Genomic DNA, 17,901 nt, shown 5'->3' with positions numbered 1-17,901 from the left:
AAAAAAAGAAATATAAGACCAGAGTTCCACAATCAACTTTATGCATTTTTTAAATCACACATTTAACAATAACATGTTAAAGAATCAGTGTAATAAACGGGGCTGTGTTTGTTTACAGGGGTAAAGTCCCCCTCACCTAAAAGAAATTCCACAACAATTTTAACAATGCTATGGAAACAAAAAAGCATCAAAATAACAACAAAAACAACACGCTAATATCTGCTACTGCAGCACCAAAATCTTCCAAAGCTGTGAAACATCCCACCCATCGTCTAATTCCTGTCCTTCTTCCAGCTATCACTCAGTTTTCACTTAGTCTGTCTTCTTACAGCAGGCCTCATCACGATCATTATCATCAACATCATCATAATTATCTTATTGTCATTCATTGATATCCACTTCTACATCCTGAATACAGTCTTAACTCCTGGACGATCCACCTTAAGGCAGGAAATTACAATCCACCAACAGGGTCACTGAGTTTATCTGTTACACTGGTTGGAAATATTTTCATAATATCATCTGTGTTGGATGAAAACAGTGGATCTCCAACTTTCTGGAACTGAGGAAAACAACCTCATACAGTACATATATACACACACAATGTGATGACAATGTATTTTAGTGAAAATTTGAGAGTATTCACACAACACTAGTGATATGATGAAACAAGAATTTGATTCTGGGATGTATTAGGGCTGGGCAATGTATGATGTGTTAGTCTCTCATAACACCAAGAAGTGATGATGTGTCCATGAGTGATGTTTTAAAAAACACTTGAGAATGCAGTCTGACCTCTCGTTCAGTTGAAGGGCCCAAACACACCAAACTGACATCAAAACCAAATGGTGATAAAGGCCAATTGTTGTGGTGCCTCACATTGCCTGTGTCTCAGCTAGTTGCACATGAACAGACCCTAAACACTACAATCAATGGCTAACCAGCATGTGCATAACTCTCTATGCCAGCAGGCGGTGGTTATCTGGAAACTGTAAGACTGACAGGATGGATTCAAGATGCTAGTTGGCCAGTCAGCACTTTAACAGCACAACCCAATGTTAAAAGAGCAAATTATATTTATTTTGCACTGGCAAACAATAACACAATTACAAACCGTTTCTGCCAAAGAGCTCAATGGCAAAAAAAATCTTGCCTAATTTAACAGGCTTGTTTTGATCTTTCTCCCTCTTGACCTTAGCCATTTGTTAGCTTTCCTCACTTTTGTTTGTCACTGCCAACCAGTGACTTCATTCATAACAGGCTTCGCCATTTATGATGCCAATTCAACATGTTGAATTGACTGGAAAAAAAGCCCAACTGCTGCAAACAGTACAAAATGCAATGCAAAAACTTGGGTGAGACCCTCACCAACAACATGACATTGACAAATGGCTACTGTGTTAGCATGCTAACATTTACGTCATAGCAGTGAGCACAAGGCACAGCTGAGGCTAAGGGAAATGCCATTGATTGCGCAGGTACTTAGCATTAAACTAAAGTTTTTTCACAAATCTAAACTTCTACCTGATGGTGGCATAAATATTTTAACAGAAATTATTGGCAGTCCTCTTAATAGTTGTTGAGATATTTCAGTCAAGACCATAGTGGTGGACCAACCAATGTTGCCATCCTTAGAGCCGCTAGAAACGAAAAACCAAATACATCCCTCAAACCAGTACCATACAATCATAAATCATAAACTTACATCAGAAGTGGATATTTTAGGTATCATGGTATTTTCTTTAAATATTGCCCAGCCCCAAGATGTATCACCTTGTGTGGTTGTAGTTTCTTGCCCTAATTGAAAGCCCAGACATTTGCTGCTTCATTTCCATACCTGACTTGCAGAAACCTAAATCTGTTCTGACCAGACCTTCATGCTTTATCCATCTTTGTTTTCCTTCTTTCTCAATCCATCTGCCCTGTTGTTCCAGGAATGTAAAAGCCCTATTTATTACAGTGATAACAAACTGCCTACCAGCGGTGTACACTAAAAGCCTTACTTTCTTTAGAAAAATAGAAAAAGATAGAAAGCATGACAAATTGGACAATCTTTTATCTATCAAAGTATCTACAGAGCATGCATTTAACACTACATCCAGGTTATCATCAAATAAAACAAAAATATAACCAAGTATATAATATTTCTGTTTTTGAATTATATTTATTCTTTTTTTGTCAAGTCACTAATCACTAATTGATTTTATTAAAAGTGCAAAGATTCCACACCTCTATTACCACTGTTGTTATAACAGCTAATGTATAGACTAACCAATACATCCCAAATAACCACAACTGATAAACATGTCAGAAATATGTATTTGACATAGGGATGATTTTACTTTTAATTAAACTTATCTACTTTCCAAGTTGAAGTTCTAGTACATATATAGTATAGTATTTGCGCAAGTTGCAAACACTGGTGATTAAGTGGTAATCTGTTAAACTTATAAATTGTTTTTCCCCTTTAAGAATAATTTACCTCCTCATTGGAGCCCTGATTTATAAAATTGGCTTTTATCGTTATATTTTCTTTCACATTTCTTTTTGTGACACCTTGTCTTTGAGGTTCACCCGCCTATTTGACATCATCTTTCTGTTTTCACTCATTTATCCATCCCAAACACTTCCGCATCAGTTCAAGTATCTGAATCTGTAGGTTTCATCGAACCAAATCCTTTTGCTTTCCTGTTGAAGTCCTTACGTTCTTCCTCCTGGGATTTACGTTTTATCAGCCCCTTTTCAAACACTGCTGCTATTTTTGAGAGCGGCCTCTCTGCCGCCTCTTTAAGCTTCCTTGCATCAAAACGAGGGCTGTACAGCAAAATTGGCAGGCGATTGACAAATGAAGGAACTTCTGCTTGATTGTCTTTAGTTTCCTTTTTCTTGTCAGAATCCTTCTTGTTGGTATTGATCTGATTCATGATTCGCTCTTTGGTGGAGAACATTTGAAAGAGGAGGGCGTCCCACATTTTCAATGCCTTGGGACCTTCATGGTTGTTAGCCACCTCATTATTGGTGCATTGTTCGGGTGACATATCATCACCACCTTGATCTGTTGTCTTGTTGCTGCCACTGGAGTCGACGTTAGATTTGTTCTCCGGCTCTGGAAATGTAGGTTCCTCTGGCTCAACAACCATGTGCTTTTTGAGCCGTGTCCATCCGCTGAGCTTACCCTTGAGGCCTTTCGACTTCTTGGCCATTTTTGGCTCAGTGGGTGCAGCTGGTTCATCAGCTGTAACAGTCTCCTTATCAGCAGTTGAAGATGCAGTTGATGTCGTTGACTTCGTGGAGGGTTCGACTGCTGGTGCTTCCGTTGGTGCAGGTGTAGTTTTGGTCCTCAGAACATCCTTGTCTTTGAGTCCAGTTTTTGGCTGAGATGGCAGTGACGTTCCTCTGTTTGGGGACGGAGCTTTGACTGAGACTGAGGCCTGAGGCAGAGAGGCAGGAGTGGCAGAGTCAATCACAGCGGCTTTAACTATGGATGGTTTCATGACAGATTCTGTTGCTGGCTTTGCAGGGGAAATTTTCTCTACTGGTGGCCCCGTGGAAGGCTGAACATTACTGGTTTGCGAGCTAATCTGGGTCGAATTGGAGGGAGACTTTGAGGAATCTGTTTTTATAACTAATGGTTTTGTTTCTGAAGTGGCAGAGGATGGTCTTAATTCTACCTGCTTAGTTGGAGGCTGTGGTTTTAGAGTCGGTTTACCGGTTGAAACAGGATCAGTTTGGATGGGAGCACTAGTTTCAGTGTTCAGTGAGGAGTGTTTTCCTTCCTTATTGGCATTAGCTGCTAGGTTTGTTTTTATTTTTTGTGTTTGGGAATGTACTTTTACCTCAGAGTTGTCAGTTAGGACTGAAGCCTCCTTTGTTGTAGATGGTTTTGTGTCTGGTATTGAGATTTTCTCTGTGAATGGCTTTGCAGGGGGCTGAACAGTGCCAATTGGTGTATTATTTCTTAGAGGTATAATGGGAGGGTTAGTCTGGTCTTTCATAATGACTGATGAGGGTTTCGTTTCCGTAGTCTGATTTGAAGAGAGGAGAGTTTGAGAGGACTGGGGTATGGTTGGAGTATAGGTTGAAATAGGTGTATTACACACTCTTGGCTCTGGTAGAGGGGATGCTCTGGTTGTACTCCAAGGTTTAGGTACTCTATGAGGGCTAAGTGGGGCTTTGGCTTCTCTGGTGGTTTCAGCAAGGGGGTGAATGTTTGTAGCAATGTGGTTATTAATGTGGGAGAGAGTTTGAGTGGTTACACTGTGAATGCTGGTTTCTGTAGATTTCTTAGTTTCAGTGACCGATTGTCTGAACTGTGTCATTCCAGTTTGAGAGCTCACAGAAGTTTGAACGCTATATCCGGACGACATTTGACTTGCAATGGTTTGCTGTTTTACACTTGTACTAGATATGGTAGCCATAACATAAGAAGGAACTGTAGGCTCACTCTTGGGTATTAAAGCATTTTTACTTTTAATTGGAGGACTTGCTAAAGGTTTATTGATTTGAATTGGCTGGATGGAAAGGTTTTGTTCTTTTACAGTCGTTTTAGTAGTAAATGGTGCAGATGTCTCAGTTGATCTGTGCTCACCAAGAAGGTGAGCAATCTGTTTACCATCTGTTCTTGAATTTGTGTAGATTCCTCTTTGAGCAACAGGGCCAGAAATAGATTTTGGATCGATGACTGACTTTGTTGCAGATTGACTCTCAGGTCTGTCTGATATAAGTTGAGGGCTTCTTGGTGCTATATGCCTCATGATCGGGCTTAATGGCACAGTAGGTTTACTAACTGGCACAGTATTCACAAGTGGTTTAATACTCACTAATGGTTCTACTATCGTAGGCAAAATAGCATCTGTATGAAGACTACTGGGGACTCTGGAGACAGCAGCAGTCATACTTTGAACATTGCCGCCCAAATAGGGTTTGTTAGTCTGTGCAGTTTCTACAACAGGTCTGCTGTGCTGATTAGACTCTACACCTCCTGGTTGTGCAATTCGAACCAAGTCTGTTGGAGACTTGCTGACTGGTGGCAATCCTATAGATGGTATATTGGACAGTTTGGTTTCACCGCTAAGATTGTTCACTACTACGTTTCCTTTCGGAAGATTAGTAACTTGTCTCGTTTCTGTGACGTTTTTTGTTTGTATGGTTTCTGCTTTAATAGGTACAGAGGAGAGATGCTCTGTTGGTGTTTTCCCAGTCAATAGACCTGCTCTTCCACTGGCGGGTAGCGGATTCAATGCTGTATCTACTGTTGAATTGCTAACTCTGTTAATGTCAATATTATTGTAAGTGGGAGATTTAGGTTCTGTATTAACTTGGCTGGGCAGTATAGTGTCTTTAGCAGGGATGTTGAGACTAGTTTCAGTAGCTTGTATGGTCTCTCTTGTTGTCCTGCTTGAGTCTATGTAGAAAGTTGCTCCTTGAACAACTTTATCTTGGCCATTGGTTAAGATGCTACTCTGTGTGTTCAGAAGTATATTCTCACGAGTCTTAGTTAGCTTCGGGAGCTCTTTTGTTGGCACACTGGCAGTCATATGTAAAGGAGATTTAATGCCTGAAGTCTTGGGTGATTTGGGTGCTGCGATACAAAGGTCAGGTAATGTGGGTTCTGTGATATGTTTTCCCACTAAGTTCGGTGTAACAGTAGGTGTATTTGGTACATTTGGTGCTTGAGGAGATTTCAAAGAGAGTCCCTCTGCAGGCAAATGGATCTTGCTTCCTACTGCTTGACTATTTCTGTGAATTTTGGTTTCTGCACTGAGCTGTTGTGTAATTATTGGACTTTGGACACCTGCAGATACTGTGCTGATACTGTACTGTGCAGGACATACAGATGCTTTGACAGGCTCATGTTGCAAAATTGATCTTGTTGTTGCAATAATGGATTCTTTAGAGAGTACGTTTGAGAACTGGGGCTCTGTGTTTGTTTTGTCAGGGATATGCTCTGTATTAGCAACCAAAGAGGGCAAAATGTTCCCTATGTTTGTTTTATTGGGTAGGGTTACCTCCCTGCTTGCTTTTATTTGCTGGCTTACCTCTTCCTTTTGTTTGTGTAAAACAGCTTCAGTAGCCACTTTACTTGGCACTGGTGTTTCTGAAACCAGTGTGGTGGCTTGTTGTAATCCTACAGTGAAGGAACCATTTATGACAGCATTCCCTGAGAATTTGGGCTCTAACTCCGTGGCAGGAGATTGAACAATTAGGTTTTTATGGTCAGCTAGGTCCTTAACAGGTTTGGCAGTGAGTTGGACATTGAAGCCATTGGCTGTCGACTGACTTACTCCACCAGCAGTTTGATAAGACTGGACTGTTGCTATCTCTACTTGTTTTGACTGTTGTTTTGCAACCTTGGATTCTCTTTTTGCAAGTGCTTTCTCATGATTACCACCTTTCTTTTTGACGTCTATCAGTTTATGCTGTGTTTCTGCATTTGAGTCCACTTTCACTACGGGAGGGGAAGTGCTCGACAGACCATTGCTATCAGTCAGGCATGTAGTCTTATTTAGCCCTGCCTCTATGGAAAATATTGCCGCACTTTGTGTGGGTACCTCACCTGCTTTAAGAATTGGTATTGGAACCTCAGAGTATGAGTCTTTTGGTGTGGATACATCACTTGTGGATTGTTGCATTGTTTTCTGTGCCAAGCCAAGGGGAAGCTCAGGTTTTATTGTGTCCACGCTAGATGTTTTAAGTGATTGTACTCCAATATTTTGAGCTTCAGAGTGACTCTCCTCAAGTACATCTTTGTTATGTGTGAAGATCTGTTTGGCTGGAAGCTCAGAAACCTCAATTGAAGATGGAAGTTCTTGATGTCCATTGAATTGTTTTGTTGCATCAGACTTTGAGATGTTCGATCCATCTACGGCTACCTCTGACTGTATTTTGTTTGAAGAGGTTTCATTAATCCCTGGGGGTACAGGGCTGTGATGTGATGCAATAGTCTTAATCCCACCGTAGGCAGCATACTCAGCTGGAGTAAGACCATAATATGTTGATCGTGATTTAGGCTTTGAGGAGGCTAATGACATTTGACTCTCCAATAGTGATGACAAAGACTTCCGTGCATCGATCACTGGAGGATGATATGGGGACGACAAGGGGCTTGAACTTGGTCGTGTTTGGATTGAAATCACCGGCGTAGGGTTGAGATTCAAAGTCTTTGGTGCAGTGGATAAAAATGATGGAACTTTTGGCAAAGGTGAAGCTTCATTTTCTGAAACTTGGTCTGTTAGTTTTGGGATGACTGATTCTGTTGGTGTTGGTTTTACCACAGGAGATACAGGTGAAGTCATACTTGATGCTACATTCTCTCTAGGGTACAGCTCAGTATTAGTAAAGTTTAGATTTATTGTACTCCTTTGTGTGTTTTGAATCTCTATCTCGTTGTAATTGTTTGCCTGTTTGATAGATGTATTGTGGTCAACATCAGTCCGCTTTCGTTCTTCTATGGCAACTGGAGGTTTACTTATACCTCTAGTTTGAATCACTGGTTTGTGTCTTGGAGCCTCATTTGGAACTGCAGAATCGTGTTGACCTTTGGAGGAGTTAAAAGCAGCAAATAAAAGTGGGTTTGGTTTTGATATTTCAATAAAGGGTGTAGATACTCGAGCTGGTGTACAAGAGGGAGTCTTAGGTCTTCCACCTTGGGTCTTGAACACATTCAGTGTCTGATCAGTTTTCACCACTTTAACAGCTGCTTTCTTTGTGTATACGTCAGATAAAGATGCTCCCTGGTAGGTAGGGTTTAATACGGTAAGGTCCTGGATAGAGGGAGGTTTAGAGATCTCATAAAAAGTTGCCTTTGAGGTATAAATCCTGCTTTGTAGGGGGTCAGGCCTTGTCTCTTTCACTGCTTCAACAAGTGATATTTTTGAGGCAGTGATCTCAGGGGACATTTGGCTTGGGACAAAGTTGCCATTGCTGATAGGTCTGGCAGTCCAGGACACTGTCTGGCTCTTGTCGTTTGAACTGGCGTTTGTCTCCCTCTGGCTGGGAATAAAAGGTTGTGTCTGAGTGTTTGAAACTGATAGCAGCGCTGGAAAAGGAGGTAGGTCTGCAACCTGAGAAAGTGCCGGGTCTGGGCCACAGTTGGGGGCGGCTGGGGATAGGGTCAGGCTGTGGGTTGATATTTTGGTGCTGGCTTGTGACACAGCGGCTGGAGGGATTGTTGTGACTGACCCATGGGAGTTTGGTGTCATGTTCAAATTGAGAGCAGTTGGGAGAGGTGGTGCTGGAACCTGCTCAGGTGATGATGGGGGTGGTGAGGTTGAAGGAGGCATCATGAGAGGAGTCACGTCATCGAATAAAAAAGAGGAGCACTCATATATCGGAGCCACCTGCTCATCAGAAGTCCTGATCTGAGCTGTGTAGGACTGGGGGGGGAAGCTGCCAATTTGGGTGTAGGGGCTGCTCTGAGGATGAGGGAATGCAGATGCAGAGTGATCGTAGAGGGAGTCAAAGGGGAAAGTGGACACTGACGGGTCCGTAAAGTAGACTGTATCGGGTGTTTTTGGTGGGCTGGACTGGTCGCTGTGCTCAAGGTCTGTGCTCGCTTCGTTTACAGGAGACAAGCAGGAGCGGAAGGGGATAGGCGTCTGGGAGAGGCTGCCTTTTTTCTTGGCTCTCTTCTTCTTGAGTTTCTGAAGCCTCGCGTTATCTTTGCCTGGCTTTGGCAGTAAGGGAGGAGGATACTGCTGGGAAAGGTCAGGCTCCAGCCCGTTAGTGTAACCCACTTCCATCAGCATTTTTAGACTCCTGCAAGACACACGAGACACATCGGTCTGTTAAGCTTTAGCCAAAGATCTACTTTTCTAATAACAACAAAGCAGATGCAAAAATATGTGAAAAATATATTCATCAAAACAGGCTTGCTATTAAAAGTTAGTTTCATCACATATGCTTGACAACAAATAAACGCCTCTAACATAATTTGAAGTCAATACTAATAATGAGTCAGTAGTAACTCCCACCCAAAAAAAATCAGAGCCAAGATCCAACTAAAGGAGGTTACACATGACCTTGTTTTCTGGCATTGACTTTTGTGGCTTAGGAAATAGATTATCAAGACACCAGCAGGAATTTTTATCAGGGTTGCATGGTTTGATGTTTTCAATCACCAAGCAGTTAGAAATTTTAAAAGGTTTCTAAGACAATAGAGTAGAAGTATGTGGTAATAACTCTTTGCATGGATAAAATGTGGTCTTAATAAAAAATGTAAAAGGCAAGTCTCCTTCAAAAACAATCCAAAGCACACTGTATTGTCCACAGCTGACAATGGCCCTGATGAAGACCTGTTGGTTGCAATGCATTGGTCATTTTAAATATGTACTGTAATGTAAAATATAAGCATTTGAATTATGCACATATCCTACAGTTTGCCTTGGATTAATTTTGATGGAGACTTGCATTTGATATTTTTACTGAGACCATATTCCACCCATGCAAAGAGCCCTTCACAAGACGTTAAAGAGTTTAGAGTCGGATCAGAAAGTACATTTTTAATGCATGAAATGTCAGCATCTGGCCAAATAATCTGAGTTTTTTTTTAAAATAATCATTGATAAAAAATATATTTGATATAGATAATGAATTTTATATATATGAAAGCTACAAATTTTAATTATTATTTTTCAATTGGTATACAATAGATATTTGTTGATAAATTGTCTGTGTATGAAGCATATACATGTCAGTATTCTTTTTATTAAGTAAATGATAGATATTTTATATAGGTAATTAATTATGCCTATATGAAGGGTATGCATACAAGACTACATACAAGGGTATACATTTTGTGCAATAAATCTCAGCAGCTGGCCAAATTATGCTAGGTTTTTTTTTTTTAGATAATTAGGGATATATCAGATATTTGATAAAGGTAATTTATTGTCTGTTTATGATTGAACTTGTTAATAATATATTTTTAGTTATGAATAATCTAGATATTTGATATAGCTAATTAAATGTGTGTATATGAAGGGTATATATGTCAGTAATACATTTTTGGGATTTTTTTCTTTTCAGCTGGACACTTCTATGAAGATTTGTGAAACACACGATGGACTTTGAATTTTGGATTATCAAAAAACAATCTATATCACTTCACCATTCTTTGTATTTCAATCTTTAGATTGGAAATGTGCTTCAAGCCTGTTGTAATAACAATTTTCTTGTGACACTTTGGTATCATATTACAAAAGGTAGTGCAGCAAATACATTTTTTTCTGTTTATACTTTGCAGGTATTCGTTTGATCCTGTGAATAATAATCTCAGCTGTGGTAAATCTTTTAATACGATAATATAACTTCAATTAAACACATTTCCGATGTTTATTTCCTCAGTATTTTAGCTGTTAAAGAGTTTCTGTTCTTGCTGTCTTTGTCATTCACTGTGTAGGTGAGCTCATTGTCTGCCACTGTGTCCCCAGTGTTGGTGTATTCAGCTGCTTCCCAACTGCACTGATTTAACCCATGCTAATAGCTCCGAGACAAGTCTGCAGCTGACTTCGGGAAACTATGAGCTCTCATGACAACGAGCTCATTAGCAGGTTTCAAAACTCTTAATTGGGTCCTGAAGATGCTGCATGGCTACAAGAAGCGTCACTCTTGGAAATAGAAAGGCATGTAAAGCTGTTGCTTATGGCGAGGCTGCTTTGAATTGATGACAAACTACTTATGAAAATAGTCTCTCAAGGAGACTGTCGGATTTAAAAATGACCTCTGGAGGAAATAAAAGTAAACCAGAAGGGAGATGATTGACACATACAGGAGGGTGAGCTGGTTCATGCAGAGAGGAGGGGTGGCAGCATTTAGCTACTGTTCATGAGCAAAGAAACTTAAAACGTGAGCGGCAGTAAATTGGATCCAAAGTCCTCAGCAATTAGCATTACAAGTTAACAATAAGAAAAAGGTCAAAGGTCGGAAGCGTAATTAACTGACAATAAACGTAACATGCACCCAGGATTATATTCAGTTTTCCAGTTTGAGCTGTGGTTAAATTTGTAACTCACATATTGTTGGAAAGCTTACACAATATCTTAAATCATAATTATTTTACAATAGTGTGTTTTGTTCATCTTACTTTTACTTCTCGAGAGGCAACACAAGCTGAATTGTTCCCCCTCTGTTTGACTATTGGAGTGGCGTGTTGGTGTGACACTAGAAAAGGTCTGTGGACTAATTTTAGCCCGAGGGAAATAAGAGCAAACATCCTGACACCGAGCACCTGCTGCCTGCCGTCCTGTACTCATACAAACAGCCTCAGTCTGCTGGAAATCAATCCGAGGCCCAAATCCTCTCAGAGCGGCGCAGACGACGAGCTTAGCCTCGTGTTTCGGGGCGATGATTATCTTAAACTTTTATATATGTCATGTTAACACCACTATGGCCTGAGAGAAGCACAAGAAACATATCCAGTGGGAGAGATTTTCTGCAAGTTTTGCCAAGCTCTGTTTCAATATTTAAAGCGGCAGCGTAGAAATTCCTCCTTTGAGATGTCCTTAAACATTTTTTTGGCTGTTTTGTGAGCAAATGTCTAACGCAAATCCCTGTTGTCAAAGCGACTCCTGCAGTCACAGTGACAAGGAGGGCAGCTGACACATGAGAAGCCCCCCTTTTAAGGCTCTGGGGTTGGATATCTGGGAGGCTTCCACTGCAGCAGCTCAAAAGAGGAAAGTGTAAGATTAGCTTTGTGATAAAACTGTGCCATGACCTCAATCTATCTGGCTGTAAAGAGCTCGATTAAACAAAATGGAGGACGAGCTCTTTGTTAATTGATCATCAGGTTGTTAACGTGTGAAACTGAGCAACACTTACCTAAAGCAGAAGTAGGTGTTTGTGTTTTGCTGGACAGCCTGCAATGCAAACAGTCAGTGTCAGGAAGGAGCTACAAGGACATATCATTAATTTACAACTAAAAGTGGATAAAGACGCCAGAAAGAAGTGTAATCAATGTGCTGGTGTGCAAGTTCTGTTAATCTTTGACTCATGCTTACATGTATTTGTCATGGCACCATTGTGCAGAAGCATACAACATAGTAAACACTGCTTTGCAAGCTCTTCCTCTCTATGTCTGATATGCATCATGCGTCAAAGATTTCAGATCGTGCACGTGCTTCTATCAAATCCTATGCAGCTTTTGCAGGTTAGCACCCAGCCGACGGGTCAGGACCACTTTGCAGTACCATCAGCTTGTCAATCAACAGGCACTGAGTTTGACTGGTTTACCTTTGGTGAGCGGCTGTCGGGACAAACTGCTCTCTGCTTGTTAATCCCGGCTCAGAGTGCCACAGGGCCACTCATCCTGAAGTGAACTGAAGCCTTAGGGAGCGAGCCACCGTGCCCGTGGCCACTCCAAAAATAAAACTGTTGCCTTCAGTGTGTGTTGCAGGGGCAGAGGGGGGTTTCCAGGCCACCTGAGATGGCGGAGGTGCAGCCCCTACAGGCAGGCGGCAGACACCTCCACCTGAGGGAAGGTGGTCAATTTATCAGCTCAGTGGGAAGTCCTGTATTTAATCAGGAGCCTAGCCCTCTACCTAACATCAGCAAGGTTGAGTTCAATGTTTCTGAGCTGTTCTTAAAGTGTTGCTTACCATTACAACCTCAGCCACAGCATTTTAGTAACATTTCAGTTTAGTTAAATCAGGCATTCATGAACTGAGATAAAGCTCCATTCACAGACAGAAAAGTCTCATTTTAGACCAGATTTTTTGTTTTCTGATAGATCTGACAGGAAGCATGATTTAAGCTGCATGCACATGGAGCATGATCAATCACAAGATGGTGTGCCACGTTTTGCTACGGTTTCCAGACTGAACGACATGATTCTTTGAGGCTATGAGGTACTTTTTTTTTTTTTTTTTTGGTGGGTCTGTCAGAGGTGTTGACCAATCAGCAGCATCGTGATTATAAATAAATTTCCATTAGATCTTTACTTATAATACTCACATCTTTTTGTTTGCATTTCACACTTGTTAAATCTATATTTTCCATGCCAAAAAAGCCCTCTGAACGCAACTGAATTAAATCTAGCCTTATTAAAAGGCAGTGCACCTGTGTAACATTACAAAGTGTTCAATGCACCACCATTTCTGTTTTAATAAACCTTTTGCTACATTTAGTCAGGGCTAAATGTTACCCAGATGTCATTTTAGAGGGTGAGAGCAGTACGGTAGAATTAGGTGAGGCTGGGCAGAAAATACCAGCAACAGTATTGGTAGATGGCACTACAGCACAAGCTAAAATACTGTAACCTTTTTACATCTCTCAAATGACTGTTTTGTCTGTAAAAAGCCAGAAATAGGAAAAGAAAAGCCCATCACCAGAGAAACAAGCTCCCATGTTACCAAACTCATGTTTGACAGTCAAAAAATAACAACAAAGATATTACATTTACTTTAATATAGAACAGAAAAAATGTAATCTTCACATTATAGAAACTGCATCCAGTTAACGTTTTGCCATCACCTGCATCAGAACTTACTACTGGATGTTACATAATTGTCTGTATTTTAATATGGTTTGGGTCGAAGGACTGTGAACTATCTGTTAGTATCTATTTATCGAACACACAGACTGTGTGTAGCTCTGATTTGGCTGCACATGCAGCGCCTGTCATCCGCTGCTATAAACACATGTTGCCATGCGGCGCCTGCTCTGTAAATCAAGTGTCACTTTACCTCGTAAAACTTCACTTCCTCCCGTGGAATTTCTTTCTTTTGGCAGGTTGAGGAAGTGGGTATGAGACTGACGTGAGTCTGAACTTAAAATCAAATTAAATAAATATTTTAATTTAAAATTGAATTAAAATAATTATACTAAAAGTAGACAAAGTATATTACATATGAATTCAAAATCAATAAGAGAACAACAAATAGAATAAAATAAGATAAATAGATCAATAAAAGATAACACACAAACAAAACCACAAAATAAGATATCAATTTATCAGTCACACAAGCATGCCCCCACATACACACACGTATACAGGCACATCTGTAAAAACAAAAGAAGCAAGACTTGTAATTAATTTAAGAACTGAAATAAGAGTACTCATTAAAACCAGGAACTAAGGAATCACTACCATATCTGAAGAAACACCAGTGGCAGATAAAACCTATAGATGAAAAGATAAAATAAAATAAAAAAATATAATAAATATTATAGGTAAATAAATAAGTATTTGAGGAAATTGAGGAAAAATATTCTAAATATTAGATAAAAGGTAAATGAAAGGACAACAGTACAAATATTAGACAAAAAATGTTATAAATAATACAAATAATATACCATCTAATAAAATGATAAAAGAGACTAAAATGTGTAAATAAATAGTCAACAAATAAATACTTAAAGTTAAGTTAAAAGCCCAAAAGATAGCCAATATCTCAGTTATATGTAACTGTATGACATGGTTTTGTGTACTTTGTTATGGTTGTTAGAATAAAACTCTAATTATAATGAATAATGTATACCTCTAGCTTCCCTTAAGCATGTGCTCAAAAAACCCTGATCACTTAGTGTTGTTGCAATAAATCCTCCGACCACCAGAGGCAGTGATGTGCAGCATTAAACAGCAGCACTCCAGTCTGCTGATAGGTTGGCTGGATGCAGGTAAACCAGGTGGCATCTCAGATCACGAATTAACATTAGCAACAAATTTCAGAGCTCCCTTACAAGTTCAGGATGTTCCTCTTCTTCCCTTAAAATTTATCTAGCACTTTTACTCCAAAGAGGATCCTGCGTAATGAACAGTAAGTACATTTCTATGAAATCTAATGTTCCTTTACACCAAGTTAACAAACACATGAATGCTTTATTGGTATCTTTAAAGCTGTATTAATTGATTTTGACCACTAGCTAAAAGCTGTCAACAGGTTAAACGAACTTGTTACAGGATATAGCCGATTGGCAAACAATTAGCAACATTAGCATCCATTAGAGGTTGTTTTTTTTGGCCACCTGATTAATTTGACTGCAATATTCACCCTCCCTTTAGCTTTGGTTTGGTCTTGGTGTGACAGTATGCCAGCAACACTTGCTCAGTTGCAATGGAGCACTTAAGTTTCATGAAAGCTATTACTACTACTTCTTGGCTACCAGCTGACTATAACAGCCGTTATTCAGGTGATGACTGATATCCTCATGTCATCGCAGCTTCCTTCATTTACTGTCCATGGTTATGTCTGTAAATGAGGATTAGCTCTGTACTTTCTCAAAGAACCGAGCCTCTCCTGTCAGATTTAACTGTTAAATGGTCAGTATCAGAGATGGAAGTTTGCAGCCTGCACCCAATATGTAGTTTGATTTATGCATGAAAAGGTTTATGGTAGGATTAACAATTAACAAGTCCCCTCTCATACTTTAAGTCACTGATTAGGTTTATAAGCAGACTTATATATAATTAATTTTTTTCCAGATGTTTTTGTTGCGTTTTTTCCCTTTTTGGGCCAGGTAAACAAAGAAATGATATCTTTGAATGAGCACAAATTCACATATGCATATATAAGTGAAACAATGTTTAGTATAACCTTCTTTCACATGAAAAACATAGCAAGAAATTAGCAAGAAATTAGTAAAAAGTACCAAAAAAATAAGTAACCCACCCAGCCAACCCTTTTTTTAGATTTGTGGGAAATGTCTTACCAAGTCAAGTTGCTCATTGCCTTTCCTCCCACATTTTTAAAAGAAATCAAACAAATTTGCTCATGTTTTTAAACAGCTTAAATAGCTTGTAAAAGGCATCTGAATGAAGCACAAGAAAACCATTGTCAATCCAGGTTCCAAAGGGTTAAACACCGAAAGATTTGGATATACAGAGGTTTTTGGATATGCGAAAAATATTGCAGTGTTGACCATAGGAAGTAGGACATTTTAGTCTGCATGGCTGCTTGTAAACAGGAATGTTAGTAAAAATACTCCTTTTCACTAGCCATGTATACAGCTTAGTAGGAATATTGTTTATTTGTTGTTGGGTTGTTTGTGTTTTTTAGATATTTGATACATGATATTTATATATATATATATATATATACATATATTGTGTGCATAAAAACATTGTCACTGATGAATTTTTAAATATTTAACCAACATCAATTTAATTTAAGTGTTTTGCTTCAGTAACCATTAGAGACATGCTTTATTGCTACAAGCAGATTTAACATTGCAAAATTTGATATTTTAGGGGAAGAAAAATAATTTTCATTTAACATTTATTCACAATTTGTTCAATATGAGCATTTTGCAACTTTGCAGCTATGCTTTTTAAAAACTGTCTTATTATGATATTTAAGTTTTCTGATCTGATGACACTAACAATATGTACCTAGCTGTTCTTTTTTACTATATTTCAAAACCATTTTCTTATTTTACAGTATAAGCTTTGGCATATGAATAAATAATGTGATTTTAGTCAATATTACATAAATACAAAAATACACAAATTAATAAATATGCCCATGAAATAAGTAAGTATTGATATTAAATGAATACTGAATTAAAAAATATGTCAATAAATATATACATACATAAATACAAGTAATATAAATATATAAATTAGTAAGTATAGTTAAACATATATTTTCCCAAGGTTTTTTAAAGGACTCCTTTTATTCTTTTCAGGGGACTTTTATTTCCGAATTCCAAATTTACTGTTTTCAGGGGATTTTATTTCATAATGCCACATTTATTTCACAGCTCTTTTTTTTTTTTACATTTCTTATATTCAAACAAATAGATGGTTAATTCTTGTCTTATTTGCTGTCTGACAAACAGTTAATTCATTAAGAAAAAATCCCCGCAGGGTCATCAAACTTTCTGTTTCTGTCGTTACACAGGTTTGATCCAGTAGCACCTGCCCGCTGTGACCCCAGTACTGGGGTTTGTGGAGTTGCTGCAGCCGTTAACTGAAGGTCCGTCTCCGAAACTGCTGTCCGCTCTCCGCCCAGCGAAGCTGTCTCGTAGCAACTGGAGGTGAGGTGGAGGGACTGTGGGTTGTGCAAGCTAACAAATTATTCTTTCATTTGTGGTCTGACTATTAATCAGATTCAGTGCCCTATTTAATAAATTGAGTCTCCGTAGTGCTGAAAAACCCCCCAGAGGAAACACTGACGTGAAATATATCATAATATTGTGGTTTTAGCTGGCTAATGTTACAAAATATTAGCAGTCGATTGGCTAATTTGCTTTGTGAGTAACAAGCTGTTTTGAGTGGATAACATCGGCTAATTCATCCATACTACTGGCAGGGATTCTGGGATTGGGAAGTATTGCCTCATTTATTTATATCAGGATTTATTTCATAGGCATATTAATTAATTTGTTCATTATTGACTGAGAAGGCCTTTCCATACAAAAACAATTTAGTTCAGGTGTGTAACTTTTAAAATAAACTAATGTTAACTCCTTTTTTAAAGACTGACATATTGAGTATTTGAGGTTTGTTTTGAAGGTAAATATTTGTCACTTTTAATCATTTGCTGAAATGTTTTTCTCAGGAAGACGGTCTCAGTTCTACTTATGCATATTTTTAGTAATCAGCGTGAATTGTCATAGTTTTGTCTGATACTGGTTGACACGTCTAGAATCCATCTGCACAACAAATTTACCATTGGCCACTAATAAAGAAACATTGAACCTTTAGAAGTCAAAAGTAAACGATGATAAAGCAAACTAATGTTAGCTCATGCTGCCATGCCAAGGCCTCTGCTGTAAAGCTCCTTCAATCAGGTTAATTAGTTAACGAGCTTTGTGAACAAGGTTAACTCTTTGAAACCTGGATCAACATCAGTTTTCTTGTGCTGCGTTCAGATACGTTTCACAATTTATTTAACTCTTTGAAACATGAGCAAATTGGTTTGATTTCTTTGAAAAAACATGATGGAAAGGGCGATGACCAACTTA

The 17,901-nt window shown here is 38.9% G+C and overlaps 2 protein-coding genes across 5 annotated transcripts in view; one reads left to right on the top strand and one right to left on the bottom strand.

Annotated features, from left to right (window-relative positions):
* Positions 1-10,346, top strand: part of LOC121946550 (uncharacterized) — a 44,633-nt gene extending 34,287 nt beyond the window's left edge. For both annotated transcript variants that reach the window (XM_088073598.1, XM_042491163.2), the window contains exon 15: positions 10,027-10,346. In XM_088073598.1, coding sequence (XP_087929724.1) covers positions 10,027-10,052 — 26 coding nt within the window. In that variant the 3' untranslated portion in view covers positions 10,053-10,346. The remainder of the gene's footprint in view (positions 1-10,026) is intronic.
* On the bottom strand, positions 25-12,403 carry LOC121946529 (uncharacterized). Of its 3 annotated transcripts, XM_042491136.2 has the most exons (4): positions 12,229-12,403; positions 11,818-11,855; positions 6,557-8,757; positions 3,102-3,431 (listed from the first exon to the last, which is right to left on the bottom strand). In XM_042491136.2, the coding sequence occupies exons 3-4, from the start codon at positions 8,745-8,747 to the stop codon at positions 3,253-3,255; spliced, it is 2,370 nt and encodes a 789-aa protein (XP_042347070.2). In that variant the 5' UTR covers positions 8,748-8,757; positions 11,818-11,855; positions 12,229-12,403; the 3' UTR covers positions 3,102-3,252. The 3 variants fall into 3 exon arrangements, with proteins under 3 accessions (XP_087929460.1, XP_087929522.1, XP_042347070.2); XM_088073334.1 differs by having other exon boundaries at positions 25-8,757; XM_088073396.1 differs by lacking the exon at positions 11,818-11,855 and having other exon boundaries at positions 25-8,757.
* Between the last annotated feature and the right edge of the window lie 5,498 nt (positions 12,404-17,901).

Source organism: Plectropomus leopardus, chromosome 1, assembly GCF_026936395.1.
Source record: "Plectropomus leopardus strain MGB_pleo_1.0 chromosome 1, ASM2693639v1, whole genome shotgun sequence".
In the NCBI taxonomy this organism is placed as follows: domain Eukaryota; kingdom Metazoa; phylum Chordata; class Actinopteri; order Perciformes; family Serranidae; genus Plectropomus; species Plectropomus leopardus.
Note: the sequence above shows the minus strand (reverse complement) of the source record. Positions and strands in the feature narration are given on the sequence as shown.

Excerpts from the sequence above, each read along its gene's own strand:
- LOC121946529 (XM_088073334.1), bottom strand. The coding sequence starts at position 8,747 with ATGCTGATGGAAGTGGGTTACACTAACGGGCTGGAGCCTGACCTTTCC.